Raw genomic sequence first — 22,302 nt, 5'->3', positions numbered from 1 at the left:
ATGCACCCTTTCCTTCTGCCCTCTGCCCCAACCCCCACCCGCCTGGCACCGGGACAGTGCTGAGGCGAGTACCCACCTGCAACCAGGGCAAAGGCTGCATGCACGGGGCTGTCTAGGAAGAGGAGCCCATGGCTGCCACCCCTCTCGGGGATGCGGCAGGTCAGTGGGGCCCCTGCTTCAGTGCCCTCCACAGCCCTGCCTCGGCCCCACCCTGCAGAGTGCAGGAGGCCGGGTTTTTTTGTTTTTTTTTTTTTTTTGACGGAGTTTGGTTCTCTCACCCAGGCTGGAGTGCAGTGGTGTGATCTTAGCTCACTGCAATCTCTACCTCCCAGGTTCAAGCGATTCTCCTGCCTCAGCCTCCTGAGTAGCTGGGATTACAGGCGCCCACCATCACGCCCAGCTAATTTTTGTATTTTTAGTAGAGACGGGGTTTCTCCATGCTGGTCAGGCTGGTCTCAAACTCCCGACCTCAAGTGATCCACCTGCCTCGGCCTCCTGAAGTGTTGGGATTACAGGCATGAGCCACCGTGCCTGGCCAGTTTTTGCTGTTGTTGTTCTTGTTTTTTTGAGTGCAGTGGCGATCAGGGCAGCCTCAACTTCTCCAGACTCAGGCAATCCTCCCACCTCAGCCTCCTGAGCAGCTGAACTACAGGGCATGCCGCCATGCCCAGCTAATCTTTTGCAGAGACGCGGTTTCACCATTTTACCCAGGCTGGGTCTGGAACTCCTGTACTCAAGCGATCTGCCCACCTCAGCCTCCCAAGTGCTGGGATTACAGGCTGAGCCAACCTCCTGGGCCTGTCTCTTTTGTTCAGCCATATCTGTTCTCAACGGGACACCATGCTCTGCTCATCTCTGTGGACGAAAAAAATGTTAAAAAAGACTAAGAAAAAGGCAAACCAAGGATTGACTAAGCAAAATTTGTACTTGTTTAATAAGAAAATCACTTCTTTAAAAAAATAGTTCTTTACATGCTGAGGTTCATCTATGCAATGCAAGAGCTGAAAACAGATTCGAGAAAGGCTGTTCCTACAAGGGAAGGTCCTGAGGTTACAACGCCGGGCCACATCTGCCAGGCAGGCCTGAGAAGCCATGGCCGGGAAAACATGGCTGCAGCGATCCCAGCTTCTTGCTGCCCACAGGGGTGGCACATCTGGGCACACACTGTGAGCTGCTCAGAGGCACTCTGGTGGGCAGCTCCCATCGCCTCAGTCAGTGTCTCCGTCCCCTTCGCTGCCTTCCAGGGGACTGGGCACCTGCAGAAAAAGACCACATGGAGAATAAGAGGCAAGCACTCTCTCCACTGCTCCTGGATGCCCGCAGGGGCCCATGACAGGCTTGGCACAGGAGCCGTGCCCCCACCACTCCCTCATCAGGAGCAGAGGCTGGTGTTTGTTCTCGGTCATTCTCTTAACCAGGTCAGGAACCTGCGCAGGAAAAGCCAAGGGCTGGGGACACTAGAGGGGCCTTTGTTGGGCTCCTTCACATCCTCACAGGTCGCATGACCACAGGGGAAAATAAAATGGGGCCATTTGGAAACTCAACAAATGCAGGTGCCTCGGAAGTATATATGCCTCTCATCAGTGGAGTCCACAGCAGTCCAATCTGGCCCAGGCCAAATCAGCACCTGCGCTGCATTTAGCCTGCACCGGGCTTGGGAAAAATTAACTACCAGCACTTAAAAAAGAGAAGATTTCCCATACCAGTATGCAACGCTGGTTTCCCTTGATAACATTTAAGCATGCAGTCACTGTCACATTCCAACATGGCCACCACCAGCTGCCACTGAGCCACGAGTACCCCCTTCAGATGAAACGAGGGCTCCTGGCCACCGCTGGCCCCCCCACTCCCTGCCGTCCCTGGGCTGGGGGCCTCTCATCGCCCCATCTATAGGACGGCTCGCCAGGTGCCTGGCCCCTCGCCTGCCCACCTTACCTCCCTGGGGCCGGCACACAGTTGAATCTGCCACCCAGGTATGCAGGAAGGACTCTCTTTTCACAGATATCTAGATGACAGGAAGAATCTCCCTGAGCCCTGCCTGGGAATGTCACCCTTTGAAACCTCACTGGGCCACCATGAAAGAACTCAGGCTGGCCGGACGCAGTGGCTCACGCCTGTAATCCCAGCACTTTGGGAGGCCAAGGCGGGTGGATCACAAGGTCAGGAGATCAAGACCATCCTGGCTAACACGGTGAAACCCCATCTCTACTAAAAATACAAAAAATGAGCCGGGCGTGGTGGCAGGTGCCTGTAGTCCCAGCTACTCGGGAGGCTGAGGCAGGAGAATGGCGTGAACCCGGGAGGCGGAGCTTGCAGTGAGCCGAGATCGCGCCACTGCACTCCAGCCTGGGTGACAGAACAAGACTTCGTCTCAAACAAACAAACAAAAAAAGAACAAACTCGGGCTTTGGGGACATCTCTCACCCCAGAGCGAAGAACTGAGAATGACATTTTCATTCACTTAGCTTTTAGCGTCTGCACCTACAATCCTGTATGTTCCGGTTCTAAGCTACATTCCGCAGCTGTCTAGCCGCTGATTACGCTCCATGCCAGGTCCATAGTAGGTGTGCTGGCAGCAAGCCTGACCCTGGGACAGCCCTCCCAGGGTCGAAAAGCACCCCGTGGGGGAGCAAGTGGGTGGCACAGGCAGGCAGACAAGGAACATCTCAAGACCGCCTGCCCCTGCTCCTGCAGCAGCTGTGTGGCCTTGGGGGGAAGTGACACACTTCTCTGTGCCTCAGCTCACTCCTCTGTACAATGGGAACAATGTGGGCCTGTGTTCTGCTGAGCACTGCTGGGACTGTGCCCCTACCTTGGCGCCCGTGCCACCTGCCGTGAGAGCGGTGGCACTGAAGTTGTGGATGGGCAAGGTGCTCAGCCACTGGGCCATGGAGCGTTCGTCCCGCTCGGTGCCGATGATGGTGGGGTAGATGTGCTCCTCCTTGAAGGCTGCAACCTTTCCCTCCTCCTGCGCCCAGTCCAGCGGCTCATGCAGCCCATCGTTGCCAAAGCGCTGGTTATACTTCTCGAAGTGCACCCTCTCCAGGACCAGGCCGAGTCCCGGCGCCTTGGGCACGTCCACCTTCTCTGTGCCCCAGCTGCGCTCCAGCACGCTCTCAGGGGCATAACCCTTCACAATGGCCACCACCAGGCCGACCATCTTCCGGATCTGATGCATCATGAAGCTCTGGCCCTTCACCCTGATCACCGCAAACTCCAGGCCCTCCCGCACAAAGGGTTCCTCGCAGTACATCTCCAGGATGTAGCGGCAGGCACTGGGATCCTGCGGCCCCTTCTGCGAGGTGAAATTGTGGAAGTTGTGCGTGCCCTTGTAGCAGGCCAGGAGCCTGTTGACCTGCTGCAGCGTCTCGGCGCTCAGGCGGTAGGTCTCATCCTGCACGTCCCGGTCCTTGTGCGCAAACGCAAACGTGGGCAGCAGGTAGCAATAGGTCCTGGCATCACATCTGTTCTTGGAGTTAAACCCGCCCGTGACCCGCTTCAGTCCTAGGGGGGAGGTGGTCAGAGAGGAGAAAGGCAGGTGAGAAGTGCCTGGATGACCAGGGAGCAGCCTGAGCACGGCGTGAGCCCCAGCGTCTCCTTACCCAGAGCACCGACCAAGCTCCAGCAAGCATCGGCTTCTCTGGGGAGGGGGCAGCCACAGGCTGGGGAACAGGCACAGGAGGACGATGGACAGGAGGGACAGGTGCAGTGCTCTATAAGGTGACTGAATTTACAACCATTTATTGTAATTTTCCAATAGTGAGAAGATACGGAATGTCTCCAATGCAAAGAAATGATACATGCTTGGAGTGATGGATATATTATGCTAATTGCCCTATTTGATCATTATACATGACTGGAAATATCACACATAATTCTACATAAGTATGTATAATTATTATGTGTGAATTTAAAATCATAAAAGCAGCCGGGCGCAGTGGCTCATGCCTGTAATCCCAGCACTTTGGGAGGCCGAGGTGGGTGGATCACCTGAGGTCAGGAGTTTGAGACTAACATGGTGAAACACCATCTCTACTAAAAATACAAAAATTAGCTGGGCGTGGTGGCGTGTACCTGTAATCCCAGCTACTGGGAAGGCTGAGGTGGGAGAATCACTTGAACCCAGGAGGCAGGTGGAGGTTGCAGTGAGCCGAGATCACGCCACTGCACTCCAGCCTGGGCAACAGAACAAGACTCCATCATAAAAAATATAAAAATAAAAACAAAAACTTAACAGTGGGTAAAATCAACAGGGATTACCGAATCCTATTTATGACTCATATGTAAATGTTCTTAGTGGCTTTACTTCTAACAGCCCAAAACTAGAAATCACCCAATGTCCATCAGCAGGTAACTGTATAAACAATCCGTGGCACACCCACAGAACAGAACACCCCGCAGCAATGAGAAGGAACAGACTGCTGACATACACAACAGCATGGATGAATCTTAAAATAATCAGGCTGTGGGCTGGGCATAGCAGCTCATGCCTGTAATGCCAACACTTTGGGAGGCTGAGGCAGGTAAACTGATTGAGCCTAGGAGTTTGAGACCAGCCTGGGCGACATGGCGAAACCCCATCTCTACAAAAAAAAAATAAAAATTCAGCCGGCTGTGGTAGCGTGTGCCTGTAGTCCCAGCTTATAGGCTGAGGCGGGAGGATCCCTTGAGCCCAGGTGGTCGATGCTACAGTGAGCTGTGATCACACCACTGCACTCCAGCCTCGGCAACAGAACAAGACCCTGTCTCAAACACTTCTCTCCAAGCAGACCAGTCAGGCAGACAACAGTTCTGTTTTCTTGGGATGACACCAAAACAAAAAGGAAAAGAAAACAGAGAGCAAGACGACAGATTCACGCCCAGCCACACCTATCATTACATTAAATATAAGCGGCTTCTGGGAGGCCAAGGCAGGAGGATCACTTGAGCCCAGGAGTTCAAGACCAGCCTGGGCAACACAATGAGACCCCATCTCTACAAACTCAAAAATGAAGTGTGGTGGCACACACCTGTAGTCCCAGTTACTCAGGAGGCTGAGGATTGCTTGAACCCGGGAGGCGGAGGCTGCAGTGAGCCATGATTGCACCACTGCACTCCAGCCTGGGTGACAGAGCGAGACTCTCTCAAAAAACAAACAGAATAAATGAATGAACGAATGTATTATGTAAGTTGCCTGTACCTGCCACTTAAAAGGTAGACAGTCACATTTTAAGGAGGCCTAAAAATTCCATTTATCAGTCCTGCCATAAGAGGGAACAACTGTTCATTTTAACCATGAATTTGGATTTTCACATCCTGTGTTTGCTTAAAACAAGGCGCCCGTGTAGCAACAAGCACTGCAAATGAGCAGCTTTCTACTCCTGTCTAGTGGCTCCCGTTTCTGAAGGTCAGAACCAGCTGCAAAGCAACTCTGACTACACTTCTGCATCAGAGACAGTTGGAAAAGGCAGGAGCATGCATAGCCTCGTGTCTCTGCAAGACCATCTACAACCAGGTGTGTGGCTGCCTGCACTGCAAGGCTTACCCAGAATCCGAATGTGAGAGGGAAGGTGGCTGTTGATCTTTTCTAGAATGTCCTCAATCAGCCACACCTTCAGGGATACCACCTGGCCGGCTGCGGACACACCCTGTAAACAAAGCAGAACGGGTGACGGAAGGTGGGTCCCTTGGGCCTCGCACGCTGGTCTCTGAGAAAGAAGGACTACGCGGACCTTACGTCATTTCACACATGAATTCAGCTGTTAAAAATGCATCTGGAGGGCCGGGCATAGTGGCTCACGCCTGTAATCCCAGCCGAGGCGGGTGGATCACGAGGTCAGGAGATCGAGACTATCCTGGCTAACATGAAATGTTAGTCTCTACTAAATGTATTTTTAGTCTCTACTAAAAATACAAAAAATTAGCCGGGCATGGTGACAGGCGCCTGTAGTCCCAGCTACTTGGGAGGCTGAGGCAGGAGAATGGTGTGAACCCGGGAGGCGGAGCTTCCAGTGAGCTGAGATCGTGCCACTGCACTCCAGCCTGGGTGACAGAGCCAGACTCCACCTCAAAAAAAAAAAAAAGATATGAAAATATGACTCCCAAAGATTGGGGAAAAGAGAAAACACAACTTAGAACCAAGAGCAGAGTGAGGAAGGGGTCCCCACCTGAGTCAGAACTGCAGTGGCCCTGGAGGAAAGGGAGGGGCCTTCTGAGGACAGGTAGTGCGTGCACAGGTAGGTACACAGATAAAAACTGATCAAGTTTACACTTAAGACTCGCACACTTTACTGTCTATTTCACCTCTTTTTAAAAGTAAGTTTCTATAGATTTTTTGTTGGGTTCTTTTTGAGACAAGGTTTTGGTCTGTCACCCAGGTTGGAGTGCAGTGGTGCCGATCTTGGCTTACAGCAACCTTGACCTCCCAGGTTTGAGCAATCCTGCCACCCCAGACTCCCAAGTAGCTGAGACTACAGACAGGCACCACGATGCCTGGCTAGTTTTCAATTTTTTTTGTAGAGACAGGGTCTTGCTATGTTGCCCAGACTGGTCTCGAACTCCTGGCCTCAAGTGATCCTCCCACCTCAGTCTCATAAAGTGCTGGGATTACAGGTGTAAGCAACCATGCCCGGCCAAGGAGATCGTTTTCGATTAAAGGAAGCTCAAGAGACATGACAACTGAATGCCACTAATGATCCTAGATTAGATCCCAGACCAGTTAACAAAAATAAAAGGCATGCCACATCAAAGAAGCTGAAGAAAAGAAAAAGAAAACAGAAAAGAGAGTTTCCTACTTTGGACATGTTAGATGATGGTACTCTATCAGGTTGATAGAGTGAGGTTGCTGAAGGATGTCACAGTCCCTTGGAGACTCATGCTAAGATGTTTCAGGGTAAAGGATGATGATGTCTCCAACTTACTCTCAAATGGTTCCATTTTAAGATAGAAAAGGCCAAGCACAGTGGCTGTCATTCATAATCCCAGTACTTTGGGAGGCTAAGGTAGGAAGACTGCTTGAGCCCAAGAGTTCAAGACCAGCCTGGGCAACAGAGCAAGACTCTGTCTCAAAAAAGGTAAAAAAAAGATAAATAAAAAGAAAGCAAAAACAAACAAAAAAACGGGCCGAGTGCGGTGGCTCATGCCTGTAATCCCAGCACTTTGGGAAGCCGGAGCAGGCGGATCACCTGAAGTCGGGAGTTCGAGACTAGCCTTACCAACATGGTGAAATCCCATTTTTACTAAAAATACAAAAAATTAACTGGGAGTGGTGGCAGGTGCCTGTAATCCCAGCTACTCGGGAGGCTGAGGCAGGAGAATCACTTGAACCCGGGAGGTGGAGGTTGCAGTGAGTTGAGATCGTGCTATTGCACTCCAACCTGGGCAACAAGAGTGAAACTCCATCTCAAAAAATAAAATAAAATGAATTTTTAAAAAAACCACACACAACTATGATAATATGGTAAAAACCTAACCTTGGTGAATCTGGGAAGACTGTGGGTGCTCATGGCACCCACGTAAGAATCATGTGGCATTATTAAGAATCATGGCATTATTCTTAAGACTTTTATGAAGGTATGAAATTTTCAAAATAAAAAGTTGGAAAGAGTAAAATAAACTGTTGAGATGTTCCACTGGCCAGATCCACACATGGAACGTGGCAGAATGAAACGAGATGTTCTGAAACAAGATGACTTTAGGTAAATATACAACAGATTTCAAAGACTTAGCACCAAAAAAGGGAAAGAAAATACATCTCATTGCCAACCACTCTGTAGAAGCTGAAGTGAGAACACTCGAGACATCCTGGGGGGTCAACAGCTGAGGGACACCTGGTACCTCTGGGGTGTCCTATGTCTGGCTGTGGTGATGGCTGCACAGCTCTGTGAATATACTGGAATCACTAAACTGTATACTTTTTTTTTTTTTTGCCAGGCTGGAGCTCAGTGACGCAACCTCGACTCCCTGCCACCTTCGTCTTCTGTATTCAAGAGATTCTCGTGCCTCAGCCTCCCAAGTAGCTGGGATTACAGGTGTAAGCCACCATGCCTTGCTAATTTTTGTATCTTTAGTAGAGATGGGATTTTGTCATGTTGGCCAGGCTGGTCTCGAACTCCTGGCCTCAAGTGATCCGTCCACTTTGGCCTCCCAAAGTGTTGGGATTACAGGCGTGAGCCACCACACCCAGCTTGAACCGCACACTTTTTTTTGTTTTGTTTTATTTTTTGAGACGGAGTTTCACTCTTGTTGCCCAGGCTGGAGTACAATGGCACGATCTCAGCTCACTGCAACCTCCACCTCTCGGATTCAAACGATTCTCCTGCCTCAGCCTACTGAGTAGCTGGGATTACAGGCGTGCACCACCACACCTGGCTAATTTTTGTATTTTTAGTAGAGACGGGGTTTCACCATATTGACCAGGCTGGTCTTGAACTCCTGACCTCAGGTGATCCGCCCACCTCGGCCTCCCACAGTGCTGGGATTCCAGGCTAAGCCCCCGCGCCCGGCCCGAACTGTACACTTTCAATGGGTCAATTGTACAAGAGTGAATTATATTTCCTTTTTTGCTTTTTTTTTTTTTTGAGATGGAGTCTCACTCTGTCACCCAGGCTGCAGTGCAGTGGCACCATCTCAGCTTACTTCAACCTCCGCCTCCCAGGTTCACGCAATTCTCCTGCCTCGGCCTCCTGAGTAGCTGGGATTACAGGCATCCACCAACACACCTGGCTAATTTTTGTATCTTTAGTAGAGACAGGGTTTCACCATGTTGGCCAGACTGGTCTTGAATTCCTGACCTCAAGTGATCCGCCCGCCTTGGACTCCCAAAGTGCTGGAATTACAGGCGTGAGCCACCACGCCCGGCCAAAAGTGAATTATATTTCAATAAAGCTATTTTTAAAATCTGAAACAAAAACAGAATGTTAAACAGCAGAAACACACACACACAAAAATAAACAATAGGCCGGGCACGGGGGCTCACACCTGTAATCCCAGCACTTTGGGAGGCCGAGGCAGGCAGATCACCTAAGGTCAGGAGTTCGAGACCAGCCTGATCAACATGGAGAAACCCCATCTCTACTAAAAATACAAAATCAGCCGGGCGTGGTGGCGCATGCCTGTATTCCCAGCTACTCGGGAGGCTGAGGCAGGAGAATGGCTCGAACCCAGGAGGTGAGGTTGCGGTGAGCCAAGATCACGCCAATGCACTCCAGCCTGGGCAACAAGAGTGAAACTCCGTCTCAAAAATAAATGAATAAATAAATAACAAAAATGTTAAACTGTTACTGTGTTTTCATCTGAAGGGCAGGGCACTCGGGTGTGACCGTGCCGGCCTCATGGATTTACTTCTGCAAGTTTCCCCATACAAGTGAGAAAACGTATTAGAATGAAACCATCTCTCTAATAACAGCAGAAATAAAAATAAATACAAGGACCCTATTTTGAAATGCTCTCTTCATCAGCTTGGACAAATTGTTACTTTTCTTCCCTGAAAACAACCAGAGAGCTGTAAATGGAAAAATCAAAAAGAAAATGAAAATAGTTAAGACCCACAGAACTCTCTACCTTGAGCCACAGATGCATCACCCCCACCCACTAGGAGTGAACTTGTGGATCCCTCTTTGTGTTCTCACCCACTAGGAGTGAACTTGTGGATCCCTCTTTGTGTTCTCACCCACTAGGAGTGAACTTGTGGATCCCTCTTTGTGTTCTCACCCACTAGGAGTGAACTTGTGGATCCCTCTTTGTGTTCTCCCCTCTGTACGACGGCTCCAGTACGCATCCATGGATCCCCAGGGATCTGTGTGCCTTTGAAACTAGGCATTTGTGGGAAAAAGAGCCATAGCTTTATTCAGATTCCCGGAGGATCCTGACCGGCAAAAAGTTATGTCTCTGATAGGCCCCTAATGCCTTCAGGCAGCCTGAGAGCCATGTGACAGAGCCAGGCACTCGGAAGAGCAAGGATGACAGGTATCACGTTCACTGATGCCTCATACGTGCTACACAAAAGCTATCTGTTCTCTCCGGCTCTGCTGTCCCCGTCTGCCAAACGTTGGGTTGTGGGCGGTAAGCCACCCAGGTGCCGAGGCAAGAGACTGAAGGCACGAGCTGTTCCAGTGTAATAAAGAAAATAATTAGAATAAGAAAAGTTATACTAGAAATAGGATATAGATATAATTATATACCAATATTATCAATCATTAGTTTGTAGTATTACTCTTTACTATTATAATAATCTCTGTTCTATAATTATAACCTAGGAAAAATCAGGCCATACAGAGTCAGGAGCTGAAGGACACTGTGAGAGGTGACCAGAAGACAAGAGCGTGAGCCCTCTGTCACGCCCAGATAAGGGTCGCTTGAAGGCTCCCCGGACTACTGGTAGCGCCAGTGCCTGGGAAGGCACCTGTTACTTCGCAGACCGGCAAAGGGAGTCTCCCTCTCCCCAGGGTAGTCAGAGAACACTCTGCTCCACCACCTCTTGTGGGAGGCCTGACATTACCCAGGCCTGTCCGCAGTCATCCGCGGGCTTAAACAGCTCCCTGTGGTGCTTCAACGGTCACGCTCCTTGTCCACTTTCATGCTCCACCTGCACACCTGGCTCCTGCTTTTCAGTTCTTAGAAGATAGCAGTAGCACAATTAGTGAAAGTATTAAAGTCTTTGATCTTTCTGATAAGTGCATAGAAGAAATGCTGACGTATGCTGTCCTCCCTCTCCGCCTCACCTACCACAAAGGGAAAGGACCCCTGTCCGGTGGACATGTCACTCGCGTGACCTTATCAATCACTTGAGATGACGCACGCTCCTTACCCTGTCCCCTTGCCTTGTATGCAATAAATAGCAGTGCGTCCAGGCATTTGGGGCCACTACCAGACTCGGCCCATTGGTGGTAGTGGTCCCCTGGACCCAGCTGTCTTTCCTTCTATCTCTTTGTCTCGTATCTTTATTTTTCTACGATATCTTGTCTCCGCACATGAAGAGAAAACCCACAGGCCCTGTAGGGCTGGACCCTACACTGGGTCCCTCCTTAGAGACATCCCCATTCCCTGTGGCGGGCCACTCTGTGCACACCCAATCCCATGGTTCAGTCCCAAGCACAGGAATGTGGCGTCACAGGACCACTTGGCATGTGCTTCCACACAGGCCAGCAGCAGCGTCCAGGGTGGACGTGAAAACCAATCGCAAACAGGAGTACTCAGCCTTGTGGTTCTGAAGGAACAGTGCTGGGTCACCAGCCCCATGCAGCTGAGACCACAAAACAGGTCCAGGGTGGTGGATTTGTGATGAGTGTGGACTTAGCATACACACAAAAACAGTATTACATTTATCCCATGAAGAGATTTTTATATGGATTACACGCCGAAATGAGGATATCCTGAATATACTCAGTTTATAATACAGTGAATTATTTATTAATTTCAAGCCAGATGTGGCGGTTCATGCCTGTAAATCCCAGTACTTTGGGACGCCAAGGTGGGAAGATGACTGGAGCCCAGGAGTTTGAGACCCCTTCGCAACACAGCAAGACCCCATATTAAAAAAAAAAAAAAAAAAACAATTTAGCCAGGCATGGTGGAGTGCCTGTCGTTCCAGTGATACGGTTTTGCTGTGTCCCCGCCAAATCTCATGTTGAAGGTAATCCCCACGTCTCTAGGGAAGACCTGGTGGGAGGTGACTGGATCATGGGCCCGGTTTCCCCCATGCTGTTCTCGTGATAGTGAGTGAGTTCTCCCAAGATCTGATGGTTTACAAGGGGCTCTTCCGCTTACCCTCCTCACTCTCTCGTACCTGCCGCCATGATCTGTTTCCTGAGGCCTCCCCAGCCATGTGGAACTGAGTCAATTCAACCTCTTTTCTTTATAAATTGCCCAATCTTGGGCAGTTCTTTATAACAGTGTGACAACAGACTAATACACCCACCTACTCGGGAGGCTGAGGCAGGAGGATTGCTTGAGCCCAGCAGTTTGAGACTGCAGTGAGCCATGATCATGCCACTGCACTCCAGCCTGGGCAACAGAATGAGATCCTGACTCTAAAAAAGGAAAGAAAAGAGAATGTTGCATCATACAAGTGTGGCTCTCTGCCTTTGCAGCCACACAATTACATCTGCCTCAGAGTGAGCCTGATTGGAGGGTCGAAAGCAGACGTTGCGGCCGCCACTGTGCCACCTGCAAGAATGTGTGTCCCTGAGAACAGAATCAACACAAGAGAAAGCAAAGACCAGAGAGAACACAGAGTCCCACTGGCAGGGAGCATCTAGATCCAGCTATACCTGAGCTGACCAGGCTCCTGGACGTCTCACCTACATAAGGCGTAGGCTAGTTTGATTTGTACATCATTATGTGCTCAGAAACAGCATAACAAGCCAGAACACTGAGCTGGAAAGTGGGCCACGTGCTGCTCATAGCAGCGGGGGAGGGGCAGAGAAGGCCGCTACCCACCTTGTCTGTCCGGGCGCAGCGCTGGAAGGACATTTTCCTCATGTCCTCACCATGATTTTCAGGAATACAGCCTGACCGGACGAGGGCAGACACCAAGTCATCTTCAATTGTTTTGAATTGTGAGGACCCAACATTCCTCTGGAAAAAGGAGACAAAAACAGATTTTATATTTTGCAGACAGGGGTCGCCATGATGTTGCCCAGGCTGGTCTTGAACTCCTGGCCTCAAGCGCTCCTCTGGCCTCCTGAAGTGCTGAGATTACAAGTGTGAACTGCCACGCTCAGGTGAAAACACTGTTTTCTGCTCACTCACCCTGGGGCCGGACTGCTCCATGCTAGGGGGTGGGTAGCGTGGAATGGAATCAAACAAAACACAGGTTTGATTGAACCTGTGCATACACCTACTTCCACAATCTGTCAATTACAAAATCAGTGCCGTGGGTGCTACTTATACTTTAAAAAAAAAACATTGACTATAAAGTAATCTATGGCCAGGTGCAGTGGCTCACACCTGTAATCCCAGCACTTTGGGAGGCCGAGGAGGGTGGATCACTTGAGATCAGGAGTTCGAGACCAGTCTGGCCCACATGGTGAAACTCTGTCTCTACTAAAAATACAAAAATTAGCCGGGCGTGGTGCCAGGCTCTTGAGGCAGGAGAATCGCTTGAACCTGGGAAGTGGAGGTTGCAGTGAACTGATAATGTACCACTGCACTCCAGCCTAGGTGACAGAGGAAAACTCTGTCTCAAAAATAAATAAATAAATAATTAGGTATGCTTTTAATCCCAGTGACTCAGGAGGCTGAGGCAGGAGAATTGCTTGAATCTGGGAGGCAGAGGTTGCAGTGCACAGTGGTCGGCCGGGCTCTGTGGCTCACCCCTGTAATTCCAGCACTTTGGGAGACGGAGGCAGGAGGATACTCTGAGGTCAGGAGTTCAAGGCCAGCCTGACCAACATGGTGAAACCCCGTCTCTACTAAAAATACAAAAACTAGATGGGCATGGTGGCGAGCGCCTGTAGTCCCAGCTACTCGGGAGGCTGAGGCACAAGAATCACTGGAACCCGGGAGGCGGAGGCTGTAGTGAGCCAAAATCCCACCACTGCACTCCAGCCTGGGCGACAGAGCAAGACTCTGTCTCCAAAAAAAAAGCAATCCATTACTTATAACTTTCACCATAAAAGCTGTTATAACAACTGCCAAAGTTAAGCATTATTTTCTTAAACTTTTGTTTCAGTCAGACACTGCATGCACTGCATGACCTTCTGTGGAAATGTTTAAAGATGTTTAAAGAACACAGAACTGGGCAAAGCCACAGTGTTAACTACAAAAAGGAACAAAAGGAATGTCTACCTGAGGCCAGTCGCAGTGGCTCATGCCTGTAATCACAACACAGGGAGGCCGAGGCAGGAGGATCGCTTGAGCCTAGGAGTTCGAGAGCAGCCTGGGCAACACAGCGAGACCCCATTCCTATAAATAATAAAAAACTTAGCAAGACACCATTCCTGCAAATTATAAAAAAAATTATTCAGGCCGTGAGGTCAAGGACACTTACAGCCCTCGATGTTCGGGAGGCTGAGGTGGGAGGATCTCTTGAGCCCAGGAGGTGGAGGCTGCAGCGAGCAGTGTGGATGCACCACTGCATTCCAGCCTGGACCACAAAGGGAGACCACGCCTCAAAAAGAAAAAAAAAATACACCTACCTGAATGTACCCAGACCCTCTACCTTCCAGAAAAGGAAGTGGGCTGAGAAGAGAATCTTCACAACTGTAATACTTAGCTCTCTGTCCCCTTAACGCTCACGACAGCAGGCTCTTCTGAGCTGCCCCGAGCTGTCCACTGTTCTCAGCACCGAGCGTCAGTACACCTAGCTCATCTTCACACTCTACTTAGCAGGTGCTGTGAGCACTCCCATCCTAAAGATGAGGACTCAGGCACACAGCAAGTGAACCCCGCCCCAGATAACAGTGGTTAGCGGCAGGGCCGGGCCTGATGGAAAGCAGCAGGAGCTCGCGTGCAGCAGGAGCAGTGAAAGCTGCTTGGGCCTGCACCTAAATCCTGCCGGACCCGCCGCTACCTGGGCGACCGCGCCTGCACCTAAACCCAGCCGGACCCACCGCTTCCCCGGCGGCCGCACCTGCACCTAAACCCCGCGGGACCTGCCGCTTCCCGGGCGGCCACACCTGCATGCCGTGGTAGCCCTTGCCCGAATAGGCCATGAGCAGCACGATCTTCCGCTTGGGCAGCTTCTCGCGCCGCTCCTCGTCCCCACCGCTCTTGAGCTTCTTCGCCGGATGCTCTCCGTCCTCCCAGACGCGGTCGCCCCCGGCCCAGCCGCTGCAGGACCTCCGGTCCTGGGGGCATGCGGCTCCGGCGGGCGGCGGCTCCGCGTTCCCGGCCATGCGCGGCGAGCTGCGGAGAAGGGCGGCGTGAGCGGGGGCCCGCTCGGCACCCCGCGGGGTGGACTGGGGTGGGCTGGGCTGGGCGGGCATAGCGGGGTCGCCCGGCGTCGCGGTCATTACCAGGACGGACGCGGTCCCAGGCGCAGGGTCCACCGTCCGAAGGCTCCCAACAGCGCGCGAAGCTGGAGGCCCATGCGCAGGCTACCAGTGCACCCGACCCCGCCCTGATCCCCGACCCCTGACCCCCAGTGCCCCAGCTCCGCCTCTGCCGACCCCTAACCTCTCGGACCCTGACGCTGCAGCCCTGTTCCTTCTGACCCCTGACCTCCGGGAAACCGGCGCCCCAGCCCCTCTCCAGCTAACCCCTGACCTCCCGGACCCGCACACCCCAAGCCCACTCCTGCTGGCCCCTGACCTCTCGGACCTGGACGCCCCAGCCTCACTCCTGCTGACCCCTGACCTCTCAGGCCCCGCGCCCAAGCCCCGTCTCTACTGCCCCCAGACCGCCCCGGGACCCTGACGGATAAACTCCAACGTCCCCTGACGCCCAGGTTAACCTCTGACTTCCCCAGCCTCTTCACCTCCCGCCCCGCCCGGTGGGCTTTCCTCAGGAGTCGAGGAGACCCGGGCCACCCGCGTCGGGACCAGAGAGGCTCGCTCCTGCTCAGGCCCCATTCGCGAGGCGGCAGACTGAGCCGGAGCCGGACCACGTGGGCGAAGGCGGAAGTGGAACGACCGACTGCACGGCGGCCGAGCGCGGACAAAAATTCTTCAGGAGAAGAGGCAGGGCGGGGGCAGAGATGGGGGCTGATGGGGGCGGAGATTAGGGGGTGGGGTGGGGGTGGGGTGGGGCGGGGATTAGGGTGTTGAGGGCGGGGATTGGGATGGTGGGGGCGGGGCGCCAGGCCCTCCTGCATCCAGCACCGCGGCCGCGCGAGTGGTCGCTCCGCCGCCGCCTCCCGGGTGCTGTCGCCCGCCCAGCGGAGCAGGGGAAGCGCTGAGCCCACGCTGGCCCCGCTCCTCTCCGTTGCCGGGTCCGCTCCCACGGGCTCGGCCCCCAGACCCTCAGTGGCACCCACCCTGTGCGGCCCTCGTGTGGCCCCAGCCCCGCTCCCCGTCCCCGTTCCACAGACGCTGGGGCGCAGGGGCGGCTCCGCCCTGCCCTTCACCCGCACGGTAGAGGGGTCACCGCTCACCGCAGCCTCCGCCTCCGGGCTCCAGCGGTCCTCGCAGGCGCGCCCCACCACGCTCGGCTAATTTTTTCTTATTTGTTATAGAGATGCGGTCTCCTGAAAAGTAGCCACTCTTTTTTGTTTTGTTTTGTTTTGTTTGGGTGGCGGGGGACAGAGTCTTGCTCTTTCGCAGTGGCGCGATCTCGGCTCGGAATCTCCACCTCCCGGGCTCAAGCGATTCTCCCGTCTCAGCTTCCGGAGTAGCTGGGACTACAGGCGCCCGCCACCACGCCCGGTTAATTTTTTTGTATTTTAGTAGAGACAGGGTTTCACCATGTTGGCCAGGATGGTCTCGATATCCTGACCTCGTGATCCGCCTTCCTCGGCCTCCCAAAGTGCTGGGATTACAAGCGTGAGCCACGCGCCCGGCCTTTTTTTTTTTTTTTTTTTTTTTAAGAGACCGGCCCACTATGTTGCCCAGGCAGATCTCGAACTGCTGAGCTCAAGCGATCCTCCCGCCTCCCCTCCCGAAGTGCTAGGATTCCAGGTGTGGCCACCGCGCCCACCACTTCCTCCTCTCCCAAGCTTGCCCTCCTGTCTCCTGCTTTCCCTTAGACAAACTCATATGATCCTGGGCCCGCACAGATAATCTGGCATAATCTCAAAATCCTTAATCCCATCTCTGGGGCCACAATTCAACCAACTACAAGCTTGAATTTGGGGAATGAGCCATGGAGGTGTTGGGGAGAGCGTGTTCCTGGCAGTGCAAGGGCCAGGAGGCAGGAGCCAGCCGTCTGCAGCAGCCCCACTCCCGCCCTCCAGGGGCTGTGCCTTCTCCTACAGGTGAGGACTCAGTGGGGCCTGGGCACTGTGCCCACCTGGAGTATGCAGGTAGAGAAACCACAGGGCTGCGTGATGACTGGAGGGACTGATAGGAAAAGAGGACCAAGGGGTCCGGGGCCAGGTTGTGTGGGGCCTCGTGGGCCACCGAGGACTTGGCATTGGCTATGAGTGAGGTGGGAGCCCCAGGGATCCAATCTGACACCCCTTCCCAAGGGGCACTCAGTGGGCTGCGAGTGGCTTGTGAGGAGCTGGTGGCCGAGGCAGAAGGGGAGGCAGGAGGGAGATGCAATTGTCCAGCTGGGAGGGTGGCTCAGCTGTACTAAGTGACCCCCCAGGAGGGCACCCTTCCACCAGCCCAGGCTCCAGGACTGAGGCGGGGGGGTTTGGACAGGCACCCAGGGGGGCCACAGTTCTGTGGCAGTGTGGGCACCCAGGCCTGGTCCCCCTGGCTTAGAGCCCTGCCCCCACATGGCCAGTGTGTGCAGGGATGAGGTCCTTCCTGTACTGCCATGGCTTCCCCTGGGCCCACCCTCACCACCTGGCTCTGGCACAAGGACCTTTACAGCAGCTTTATTTACCACTGCCCAAATGCAGAAACAACCGATATGTCGACAGGTGAATGGAAAAACTGTGGTACCTCCAGACAATGGAATACTATGCAGCTCTAAAAAGAAGAGACCAGGCACAGTGGCTCATGCCTGTAATCCTAACGCTTTGGGAGGCCAGGAGGGCGGATCACTTAAGGCCAGGAGTTTGAGACCAGCCTGGCCAGCGTGGCAAAACCCCTGTCTCTAAAAATACAAAAATTAGCCAGGCTGGGTGCAGTGGCTCACGCCTGTAATCCCAGCTACTCAGGAGACTGGGGCACAAGAGTCGCTTGAACCTTGGGAGGTGGAGGTTGCAGTGAGCTGAGTTCCCGCCACTGCACTCCAGCCTGGACAACATAGCAAGACTGTCTCAAAAAAAAAAAAAAAAAAAAAAGGCCAGGCATAGTGGCTCACGCCTGTAATCCCAGCACTCTGGGAGGCTGAGGCCTGCGGATCACGAGGTCAGGAGATCGAGACCATCCTGGCTAACATGGTGAAACCCCATCTCTACTAAAAATACAAAAAAAATTTAGCAGGATGTGGTGGCAGGCCCCTGTAGTCCCAGCTACTCGGGAGGCTGAGGCAGGAGAATGGCGTGAACCCGGGAGGCGGAGCTTGCAGTGAGCGGAGATCGCGCCACTGCACTCCAGCCTGGGCGACAGAGCGAGACTCCGTCTCAAAAAAAAAAAAGGAAATGAGCTCCCAAGCCCTGGGCATAGTGTATGATTCCAACTACGGGACATTCTGAAACAAGAAAAACTACGAGGACAGGAAGACCGGGGCCAGCAGAGCTAGGCTGGGAGAGGGCAACAGGTGGAGCCCAGAGGACCTTAGGGTGATGTGTGGCGTGACACTTCTGCAAAGCCCAGTGTACATCGAGTGACCCCATGATGTGAACTATGGACTTCGGGTACTATGACAGAACCTGTAGTATTAGAAGTGTCCATGATTTTTAAAAATCTAAAATATGAATATTGGGTTCAATAGCAGAGACAAAGGCACTGCACGAACGTGACGTGTTACTGACAGGGGAGAGGGCAGATCTCTCTGTACGTCCTACTCAATTTTCCTACAGATATATAAAACTGCTCTAAAAAATGATATTAACACCATCAAAATTCCATGTTTGTAGTGACCGTCTGGGCATTTCTTTACGTTTCAGAAGTACCAGGAGGATCACGGCACCCACAGCCTGGCAGCTGCTCCACCACACTTTCTCACTCGGTGCCCAGTGCAGCTGCTCCTGTCTGAGGAGGCTCAGTTTGGAAGCAGCCCCTCTTGGGACTCAGAAATCAAGGTCTCCGCCTTCCCCTTCCTCGAGAACACCAACCTCTTAATGAACTTTCACTTCTTACTGCGGTTTTTAGCAAGTTATTTTTATCTAATAAAAACAATATATAGTTTTAAAAATGCGAACTCTACAGGAGTTCGAGACCAGCCTGGCCAACATGTGAAACCCCGTCTCTACTAAAAATACAAAAAATTAGCTGGGCGCATGCCTGTAGTTCCAGCTATTCGGGAGGCTGAGGCAGGAGAATTGCTTGAACCTGGGAGGCGGACGTTGCGGTGAGCCCAGATTGCAGCACTGCACTCCAGTCTGGGCTACAGAGTGAGATTTCAACTAAAAAAAAAAAAAAAAAAAAAAGTTGGGGCGTGGTGGCTCACGCCTGTAATCCCAGCACTTTGGGAGGATGAGGCAGGCAGGTGGATCACGGGGTCAGATTGAGACCATCCTGGACAACATGGTGAAACTCCGTCTCTACTAAAAATACAAAAACTAGTTGGGCGTGGTGGCACTTGCCTATAATCCCAGCTACTCGGGAGCCTGGAGAATCGCTTGAACCCGGGAGGCAGAGATTGCAGTGAACCAAGATTGCACCACTGCACTCCAGCCTGGGTGACAGAGGGAGACTGTCTCAAAAAAAAAAAAAAAACAGCCAGGTGCGCTGGCTCATGCCTGTAATCCCAGCACTTTGGAAGGCCAAGGCAGGCAGACCACAACATCAGATTGAAACTATCCTGGCTAATACGGTGAAACCCCGTCTCTACTAAAAACAAAACAAAACAAAAACAAAAATTAGCCGGGCTTGGTGGCTGTAGTCCCAGCTACTTGGGAGGCTGAGGCAGGAGAATCTCTTGAACCTGGGAGGCAGAGGTTTCAGTGAGCCGAGATCGCGCCACTGCACTCCAGCCTGAACAACAGAGTTACTCATTTCAAATTAAAAAATAAATAAATAAATAAAAAGGGGGAGGCAAAGGATTTAGATGTTCCTCCAAAGACACACAAATGGCCGCCAAGTACCTGTGATGCTCGACGTCATGACCCCTTGGGGAAATGCAAATCAAAACCACACGGCAAGGCCTTGGAGGCCCAGCTGCTCAGAGGCTGCAGTGAACGAACCGTGTTGCTTCTTGGAAGTTAACACAGAGCTCCACGTGGCCCCGAAAGCCCCTCCTAGGTGTATCCCCCAAAGGAGTCAAAGCAGGTGCCCAAAGCTATACCAAGGCAGGTGCCCTGCCCTCTGGACTCTCTTCACCCTGTGCAGGACCCCCAGCCTGGCGGGAGAGGCCTCCTGTGGCGCAGGGGTTTGCATTGTCCCTCAACACATCCAGCTTCTGCCCTGGGGCTCTGCTCCCAGGGCTGTGTCGACCATTGTGGGCACCTGTGGAGGGGCCCTGGGCTCCTGCACCTCGGCTGAGAAAGAAAATGACAGAACCCTGAAAACAGTGACAAGCCAACGAAGACAAGTGGTGACACCAGCCCAACAATTCCAAAGGTTTATTTCCTTACGTTGGTATTATACAATATAACGCAAAGGGCAGGAAATCACACAAAATTTGCTTTAAAATAGACAAAGGGTCCAGCACTATCAAGAGAACATTCAACCAGGGGCAGCAGTTGAGGCGCCCAGGACCTGCTTGGACACACGCACATGCGGCCGCGACGGAAGCAAGAGGACCAGGACACCGGGCAAGATCCCCGCAGTGCCAGCTTCCCAGGACTCAGGATTCCAGTCGGCCATGAAGCAATAAATACAAACATGCCCCACAAGGTGAGAATAAAGCCATCAAGGTGATGAAGAAGAAGTCACGGGGATTTTCTTCTTCTAAGTCCAAGCACAGTGGCAATATTTCAAGTATTGCAAAGAAAAACACACGTGTGTGTATTTTTGTCTGTTATGTGGCGTGTGACTCTGGAACCCCCCGCATGGGTCCATGGCCCCACCACTGCCTCCCGCAGACTGGGGACTCGTTCAAGTATCTACTGATTCAGGCAGGGCTAACCAAGGGCTGGGCAGACCAAGGGAGGCCCAGGCGGGGTTTGCAGGGCATGCCCGCCTGGAATCCGGAAGGCAGGCCTCTCTGCAGACGCCCTCCGTGGCCCTGGGCAAGGCAGAGGCAGGGAGGGACAGGGCTGTCATCAGGCCTACCCTGCCGAGGAGCTGACATCAAAACTGACTGTCAAAGCTGGACGGGGAGCTTTTGCACATGTTACTTTTTTCTTTGCATGAAGTATTCCCCTCATCTGCTTCCAGGCCCAGGTAGGGAGGGTGCTGGGCACACACCTGTCCTGCTGCCGCCACAGGGAGGGGCGGCAGGGGACAGCCACCAACACAGGTGTGCAAAGCAGCCTCACCCGCCCGCCACACGCCCCTGTGCCATCTGCCTCTAACCTGGCCCAGTCCTCGCCCTCCCAAAACCAATTCTTAAACACCTACAAGTTTTCTCCTTTAAAGAAAAAATGAGCTGCATAAAAATAAGACACATTTTAGGAATAAAGTGTGAAAGATTACAAGACGTATCCAGGGCTGAGAGAACACGGTGCCTCTGCTGCCGGTCCCCAGAGGAACCCTTGAACAAAGAACTGCCTCTGCCTCTAGCGCAGGGCCCCACTCCCCCCGGAGCCAGTTCTCCCGCTGAGGTCCAGACCTGGGCAGCAACGTGGTCCGGTGCTCGGGCTTGGGGGGCCCTGGCATGTGTCCGCATATGTGTATGTACAAACACCAGGCCACTGCCAGGAATCGCTGCCCAGCAGTCCCTGGTGAGGTCCAGGTTCTGTCTCTATATGCATAAAGTGCTTGGGTGATTGACAAAGCTGGGTGGGTATCTCGGAGGGAGAGGCTCCTGGAAACTGGGGGACGCCGAGGCCGCAGGCTCTTCCTGGGCACAGTGCCTGCTGACCTGCCCTAAGCAGGAGCTCGCTTTGGCTTTGAGTCGGCAGTGGTCTCAGGCCCTTGCCTGTCCTCCGGGGCTGCCCTGGGGCTAGAGGGTGGTGGCACCCACGCCTGCTGAGCCAGGCAGCTGGAGGGGCAGAAATTCTGTGATCCCCACCTGTAAAAGATGGGAGACACCCCCAAGCTGTGTGGCTCCAGATGTGCTGGTTCTGCCCCGTGAGCTGCAGGGAGGCCGGCAGGCTGACTGTCCGTGGGGCCCAGGGCAGGGCTCAGCACCAGCGATCAGCGCCATGGGCTTGTCCCGAGGAGTCCAGCCAGCACACAGAGCCCACTCTGCAGGGCTCGGCAGGACGGGGGGCCCAGCCAGGCCAGAAAGGTCAGGCACAGATGCCAGTCAGCAGCGCCGAGAGTCTCCGCTCAATGCACAGCTTGCCTGTGGAGGGAGAGGGGAGTGTGAGGGAGACGCCCAGAGTCCCCAGCCCCCACCCCAGCCTGGCACTCACACTTGGTGACGTTCTCGATGTCGGCCTGGTCCGAGAGCATGTGCTGCAGCCCCTCCAGGAGCAGCAGGGCCTTGTGGTAGCGCGGGACGCAGCCCTCACGGTGCTGGAACATCTCGTCCAGGGCAGCCGACTGCACCTGGGGGCGAGGACAGAGGCTGGACAGGGGCAGCTCACCCCACTCCCTCCCAGCAAGGGCTGCCCTGCAC

The 22,302-nt window shown here is 53.2% G+C and overlaps 2 protein-coding genes across 9 annotated transcripts in view; both read right to left on the bottom strand.

Annotated features, from left to right (window-relative positions):
• Positions 1–906: 906 nt before the first annotated feature.
• Positions 907–16,154, bottom strand: PUS1 (pseudouridine synthase 1). 3 transcript variants are annotated; one of them, XM_034934890.3, is made up of 6 exons: positions 16,013–16,154; positions 14,598–14,826; positions 12,418–12,555; positions 5,525–5,627; positions 2,813–3,504; positions 907–1,256 (listed from the first exon to the last, which is right to left on the bottom strand). In XM_034934890.3, the coding sequence occupies exons 2-6, from the start codon at positions 14,814–14,816 to the stop codon at positions 1,209–1,211; spliced, it is 1,200 nt and encodes a 399-aa protein (XP_034790781.2). In that variant the 5' UTR covers positions 14,817–14,826; positions 16,013–16,154; the 3' UTR covers positions 907–1,208. The 3 variants fall into 3 exon arrangements, with proteins under 3 accessions (XP_034790781.2, XP_008965548.3, XP_034790780.2); XM_008967300.4 differs by lacking the exon at positions 16,013–16,154 and adding an exon at positions 14,937–15,563; XM_034934889.3 differs by lacking the exon at positions 16,013–16,154 and adding an exon at positions 15,374–15,563.
• Positions 16,155–20,182: 4,028 nt separating this feature from the next.
• ULK1 (unc-51 like autophagy activating kinase 1) overlaps positions 20,183–22,302 on the bottom strand; it is a 29,445-nt gene continuing 27,325 nt past the window's right edge. For 3 of the 6 annotated variants that reach the window (XM_034934867.4, XM_055096406.2, XM_055096407.2), the window contains 2 exons: positions 22,097–22,232; positions 20,183–22,026 (listed from right to left, as the gene is read on the bottom strand). In XM_034934867.4, the coding sequence (XP_034790758.1) occupies positions 21,971–22,026; positions 22,097–22,232 (192 nt within the window). In that variant the 3' untranslated portion in view covers positions 20,183–21,970. Of the gene's footprint in view, positions 22,233–22,302 lie in introns of all 6 variants that reach the window. The other 3 variants (XM_063593777.1, XM_063593779.1, XM_063593778.1) reach the window with 1 other exon arrangement.

This window comes from Pan paniscus, chromosome 10 (genome assembly GCF_029289425.2).
Source record: "Pan paniscus chromosome 10, NHGRI_mPanPan1-v2.0_pri, whole genome shotgun sequence".
Taxonomy (NCBI): domain Eukaryota; kingdom Metazoa; phylum Chordata; class Mammalia; order Primates; family Hominidae; genus Pan; species Pan paniscus.
Note: the sequence above shows the minus strand (reverse complement) of the source record. Positions and strands in the feature narration are given on the sequence as shown.

What these genes read in the sequence shown, in the direction of transcription:
- PUS1 (XM_008967300.4), bottom strand. Translation starts at nt 15,010, where the DNA reads ATGGGCCTCCAGCTTCGCGCGCTGTTGGGAGCCTTCGGACGGTGGACC. An exon ending in GCTGCGCCCGGACAGACAAG is followed by an intron (nt 5,628 to 12,417) that starts GTGGGTAGCGGC and finishes CTTTGTTTACAG; the next exon opens with GGTGTGTCCGCAGCCGGCCA. An exon ending in CTCTCACATTCGGATTCTGG is followed by an intron (nt 3,505 to 5,524) that starts GTAAGCCTTGCA and finishes CCTCCCCCCTAG; the next exon opens with GACTGAAGCGGGTCACGGGC.